General features: G+C 32.3%; 1 protein-coding gene across 1 annotated transcript in view; it reads right to left on the bottom strand.

Annotated features, from left to right (window-relative positions):
- Positions 1–2,459: 2,459 nt before the first annotated feature.
- The window catches only part of Smp_159060 (macrophage scavenger receptor-related), a gene marked incomplete at both ends in the record, with an annotated part of 19,943 nt that continues 15,931 nt past the window's right edge, over positions 2,460–6,471 (bottom strand). Inside the window, one exon of the mRNA XM_018794257.1 lies at positions 2,460–2,654. Coding sequence (XP_018648688.1) covers positions 2,460–2,654 — 195 coding nt within the window. The remainder of the gene's footprint in view (positions 2,655–6,471) is intronic.

The following is a 6,471-nucleotide window of genomic DNA, read 5'->3' as shown; positions in this document are numbered from 1 at the left end:
GAGAGTGGGTTCGTGGACGCGCACTGCTGAGGAGTCCCATAATAGGACGAAACGGCCGTCCAGTGCTTCCAGGTTTTCCATGGTAGTCTAGCTTCAATTGACTCATGATCTCAACTCTATGAAAGTACTTTTGTTAAAATTCAGACAATATCAAATAGGTTTTACTGAGTCGTCTTACACTAAAATTAATTTATTTAATCAGTTCATTCCTGTTTTTTGTTTGACTGTGAATTTGGGATGGAAAGTATCTGTGCTTCAGAAAGAATGAAATTTTTTCTCAGTCAAATATCTGTTATATTTAAACTATGAAGCACCTGCTGTGCTAATATAAATGTTAGTGGACATATATTCAGTAAATAGTAGTAATAAGTTCTTGATGAGATATAGTAAAGAACGCTTTGGGTCTGTATACAATGAAATATAGTGTCTTTATCAAGTTGTAATAAAAGGATTGCAAGACTCTTGGGGTTTTGTGGAAATCTAATGAAGGGCGTCAGTAAATTTGTTCCTGAGTCACAATCTTTGGAACCAAAGGATTAATAGTGCGATGAATCATATGCTTAGCATAAAACTGAAGAAACTTTATAAAATTTATGAATTTCACTGTAAGGTTAACATTAAATTAAAGAACTATTGTTTCAGTGATTTAAGTCCTTCATAACTGCTTTGTCACATTCGGTCTACCACTGGCATCGCACAAAATGATATTAAATATATATTTAGCCAATTATAATAAGTGGGTTGGTGTACTAAATATATAATCCTTTGCAAGAGACTTTGACTGAAGAGAGATAATAACTGACATGTAAAAAAAACAAAACTTACGAAAAGCCTGGAAAAAATATCTTCTGTAGAAAGCTTAAGAAATGTAAGAGATTATATAAAGAACAAACAATGCATAGAAAGTAAGAGAAACTATATTTAACTTCTGTTCCAGTCAATATTGTGTTATTGTTTTGCAAAGATAGACATTATGGTTCGTAGAAAAAAAAGCATCTTGATAAAGACAACTGTATGTGCACATAACAGTTTCGAATGTCCGTAAATTATCGACTAATATTTTCAAAATCAGTACATTTACACTATTTAGTACACTATGGGCTTCACTTCAGGTCAATCGATTAAATATTAAATTTACGTGTCTATAGTCCGTAGAAATTTTATCGTTTAAAAAGTTTGTGAAAAGATGATGATTTGAAGCATATCATTACATTAGTGAGTGGGAGATTTATACTGTGGCTGATATAAAGAATGCTGAGATTATTTAATACCACGGAAGTTTAGTAAGTCGGTGGGTATTACGATTCTGTAGCCTAGGAATTAACGCCTGGGAGTTTGAAGTTATGAGTATTTTTTTCGAGTCCTAGTTTAAATATCAACACCAGTACAAGTGTATCTCAAGCCGAAGGAAATTCACTTACTGGATTTTATTTCTGATGACAACTTGTAAATGCTTACCGTTAGTTCAAGGGGCCTATACTCTGGAAGAGATGGATTTAAGTTAGTCTTAATCGTTAATAACAGGAAAATAAATATCCTGAAAAATATTGACAAACTTTAAATCGGTTTATTATTACAATGAACAAAGCTACTAGTCTTATAGATTATAGACTTCTTGGCTAAATTCTAATGAGTAACATATTTAATCTCAGTCAATTAAAAGTTGGATATCAGCTTCTCAAGTTTGTAATGATTGAAGATAATTTAGCCTGATATAGGCAACCCGGACATTTGTCTCAAAGTTACCCAAATATCATGAGTTGGAAATATTAAAAACGATGTGGATGTCGTTAATTATGTCCATAACTAATCAATCAAATCGTTGCTTAAGCTCCCAACACGTTAATCTGGTCTGATGTGTCTGTTGACTATTCCTGTTGCATATAACGTGCTAATTGAAGGACATTATTATCCTATCATATTAGTGTGACTCATATTTTTATTCATTTCGACAAGACACGCAGTACTGGTCGGTATGTTTGTGTGTTCCACTTATTGGTTGTAATTCCTTTAAATTATTGTACTAATCAAACTGTTATTTTTACGAGACTGATAAAGTTTAAAGCTATGTTGTCTTTGTTCTGAATATAGCTTTCACACAGACTCTGGGATCGCCAGTATCGCGTTTACAGTTCTAGTAGTATATCTGTAGGATAAATTAAACCCCACATATGTTTGAAGATTTTTAGCTCCCGTAGGATGTTGAGATAGTGGGTTTCTGTTGAATGATTAAGTTTAGAAAAACCAGAAAACAGTATTCCATTACTTTTTATTTACAAAAATTGTTTGGCTAATATATTTTTTTCATACTGGAATTGCAGTTAAATAACTGATATAAAGTAGTTATTCAGTACCTTAGTATTTGCAAATTCACTACTCATAATTCATGATAAATCTGACCTAGAAATAGTGGTTACAATGAAATAAATAGAAATAAACTAAGTGTAGGCTTGAGGTAATTAACTTACTGAAGAATATGATGAAGCAAATGGATAATTTATGCTTCGACATGCCACATTCGCTTCAGCTCCACGAAACTGGTCGACACAAATAACTCCAATAGCCATTCGTCGATTTCTACCTTGTGGAACTCTGGCCTTGACGATAAAAAGACCGCTGCTTTCAAATGTTTCCATTTCAGACCAAAATATTTGCTAAAATTAAAAGTTCAGGAGCATAAAATTTGAGTTATTAACTCTTAAAATCTCATTTACGATTATTATTATTATCTTCAAATAAATAGTTCGCACTCAGTAACAAAATTTTTGAACTAAAATATTTCTAAAAATCTGCGCATGGGTAATAAGTTTTTAAAAGCTTTGATCAAATAATTGATTGAAAACAAAGTGATGATTGGCGTCTCTGTATCATAATACATTATTTAGATATTTACGTACGGTTAGATAAACGTGTTCATAAGTTTAATGTAAGTATTTCCTGAAACACATGGGAATTTTGCAAACAGGTGTTATGTCCTCCTCAAGAGATGGCGTCATATGCATGCTTGCCAGTAAGTGTTATCTTATTTATAAATACTTCCACAAGTTAGTTTTTACTTGAAGATTGGATTATTTGAAACATAGAGTAGATAGCTTTTTTACTGGTTTACTGTAATGTGCAAAGATAGGTTAAGCGTCATAGCGAACAAAATCAACTAGAAGTAAACTGATAAGGAGAGCCTATTAGAAGTAGCCTGATGAGAAGGTCAATCGATAATAATCAGAAATTTAAAGCAATTAGTCCGTTTGATAAATTTTGATAGTGTGATAAGAAGACGGAGATTATCAGAACTATGTGATATATTAGCGCAATACATTTCGAACAATCTGATCACACATATACTTGTTAAGAACATTTATATATAAAAATAAAAGGTCAAGTAGACTGGAAATAAATCAGAAATGACCTATAGGACAAGTGTGTTTCATTGGCTAAGAAATGTATCAATTCCCTAAGGATAAAGTGGTATATATATGAATGAGTATTCGTGCACTTTATTCAGTAGCTCAATAAACTTTCTCGCTCACTCTTGTGTCCTTACCCAATTAGTCAATTGGTGGCTAGCGCGTAGCACACCGTGTATCAGTATCAGATTTTGAATACCTCCCGTCACAACGTAAACCATAACATTGGTGTTAAATACAGAATACCTCAAAGTTAAGCTAACAGTTCATTTCTTTTATACTATTGGAAATACGTCAGCGAAGAGTGGAGCTCAAGATGCGGGAACAAAACGAAACAAAGCTGGTAAGATTTCTCAGCTTATTGGTGGTTGAGTTACTTAAAGCTGTTGTTCCAGTAAGAATTCACCTTCTAAGGGATCCACATTTTCCTCTACCCTCTTAAATAGTGGGTTCACTTAGACAAACTGAAAGCCTCTCACCGTCTCGGTTTAACTGAACATTAACAACTGTGATTCTCTTTTACTTCAGCTAATCAAAAAGTCAGGTTATTAATAAAAAATGTGACTTGGCCGGTTACAGCCGCACTTACTCTTTCCATAAATTTTGGGTGGATAGCAACATGGTAAAAAATCATTAATCAATGAGAAAAATGATTCTTTGATTAGTTATAAAATGAAGAATGCACAGAGTAGAAATTTAGGGATAAAATGAACGTTAGTTCATAGTTTAAAATAACGACAAAAATTTATTCATAAAAGCTTTTTGGGAACAATAGTGGTTCTTTTGGCACTGGTTTTCCAGTGCCCTCCAATGACAAAAGAGAGGGTTCTTAATTTTAGGCATTTTCAGGAATCCGTTACTGATAAAAGGTCGTTATTTATTTACCAAACATGGTCTCAGTGAATTCAATTCGATCATATCGATTACCTTAAATGCAAGATTGGTATTACTTCTCATAATGCTTGAATAATTTTTCTTCCACTAAAATCCAAATGACAACAATCCCCTTCACAGGATTTACATCACTGAATCATCTGAATTGAAACTATTTCTTGAAAACTGTTAAGGAACTGAATATAATACATGAGTTCTACAAGATTTGATAGTGATGAAAAATTTTTTAACCAATTAAATTTTAATAAATTGTCAATCATACACTATAAATTAGGTTTGAGATGTTGCATTTTATCGATAAATATTATTAAGTTGATTGTTTTTGGAATTCATCTGAGTATTAAGTACATGTTAGTACTCATCAGCAGTACGTATCTACAGCCCCAAAGAACATGTGACGGTTATACTTTATATCCCTTCGACGACATTACCAAAAGCTTTGGATAACAGTGTCTTCATAAAGTCTTCGGAAGTATCATAACTCATAAAACTTGATTACGGACACAACTCAGAACTGTCCTTCCTAAAAGGAGTGAAAATGTGTCCTTCGGAATTATATTTTGCTCCCTTCTGACAAGCTAGTATGAATCGCTACATCCAATAAGACACAAACTGAAATGGAAAAGAGCTTACATTTCATGTTTACTGGTTTCTGATCATGTCTACACTTCATTTTTAAGTTTCTGTTGATGGTATTCTATAGAGTGACAGTAAAAACTGTATGAGTAAGCCATCTAACTGAGTGAGCGCAACATTACCAAAATGTTTTAAAGCTCAGACAGGAATGTCAAGGCATCACTTACACAAACATTTCATTGAACATACTTTAACTACTTGATAGTAGTATGATATTGAAATAAAAATTTACAAATGAGTCAATTATCAGGGACGGTAATGTGATCCATTGTTTAAATTTTTTTCCGAACTTAACACCTTTATCTGCCGATTCGACATTTATTCAACCTCGCATAGCCAGTGAACTGATTTATGTTGATAAGAAGCAACAGTGGATATAAGATGTTTTAACATTAGAACTAATTTCATTAATTGATTGTTCCAAAAAAGTGTAAAAATTAGTATTTTGTACATGAGTATTACAAAATATGAAAGCTTAGAGCTCAAACATTAGTTTTTACTTACTAAGCGATAAAAAATACTAGGCTGGGTCGATGCGTTCGAAATCCGGTAATATTTACGTTCACATAACGAAATCTCCTTTGTTATTCAGAACATTTAATATTCTACAACTTTTTATGATATCCTCAAGCATGACAAAGGCAGTTTAACTAATAAAACTTTCTTTGCACTTGTACCATTTACTTAAACTGTTCTGCCTAGTTTATAATTGTTTTACACACAGTAGCATATAATAAAATGCAAATTTAGTATATCATTAACAAATTTACCAGAGACTGAGTGTCAAATATCAGTTACTTAATAACTGAACAGTTATGAGAATATAAAGATAACACACAGAAGAGCAACACGAACAATGATCGTCCAACTAACAAACATTATATCAATCAAAAGGAAACGGGAATATAACAAAAATAACTGACAAGGCTGTAAAACTAGAAAGGAATAGGTTGTTATTAATGAATCTGGAGGGAAATTAATTTTCCCTAGGTAACTATCGAATTTTATTCAATTCCCTGTTGATTTCACAATTTCTGCAGAATTTTGTAGCTCCCAAAAACAGAGGATGTGCTAGATTTTCCAAATATTATTTTCTGCATCTATGATCATACAATTATGTAAAATTTAATATAAATCAAGTCACTCCTGCTTCTCAGACGTGATATAGGCAAGTTTAATTAAGTGTATGCGAAAGAAACAGCATCTTTCTTCATAGTTCATTCACTATGCACATCATGTTCAAAGGAATAAATATTTACAAAGTATTATCATTTAAGTGATTATATGTGTTTCCAAATATAACAAACATTACAAAAGATGATAACTGTTGACTAAATAAGAATAAAACTAGAGGTTTATGAACATCGGTACAATCAAAGAATAACTTGCTTTTTTGCATTTATACCCGAGTAAATTCTGGCTAACTACATTGTCCCATAAATTTTATTAAGGATTTGCGTTATAGGGTGATGCACTCTGAAAGTAAGGTAAGATTAAACAACTTCCACTTATGGCTAGTCAACAGTGCATACGTACA

The sequence above is a fragment of the Schistosoma mansoni genome, chromosome 1 (genome assembly GCF_000237925.1).
Source record: "Schistosoma mansoni strain Puerto Rico chromosome 1, complete genome".
In the NCBI taxonomy this organism is placed as follows: Eukaryota; Metazoa; Platyhelminthes; class Trematoda; order Strigeidida; family Schistosomatidae; genus Schistosoma; species Schistosoma mansoni.
This window is presented reverse-complemented; position numbering and strand designations above follow the sequence as displayed.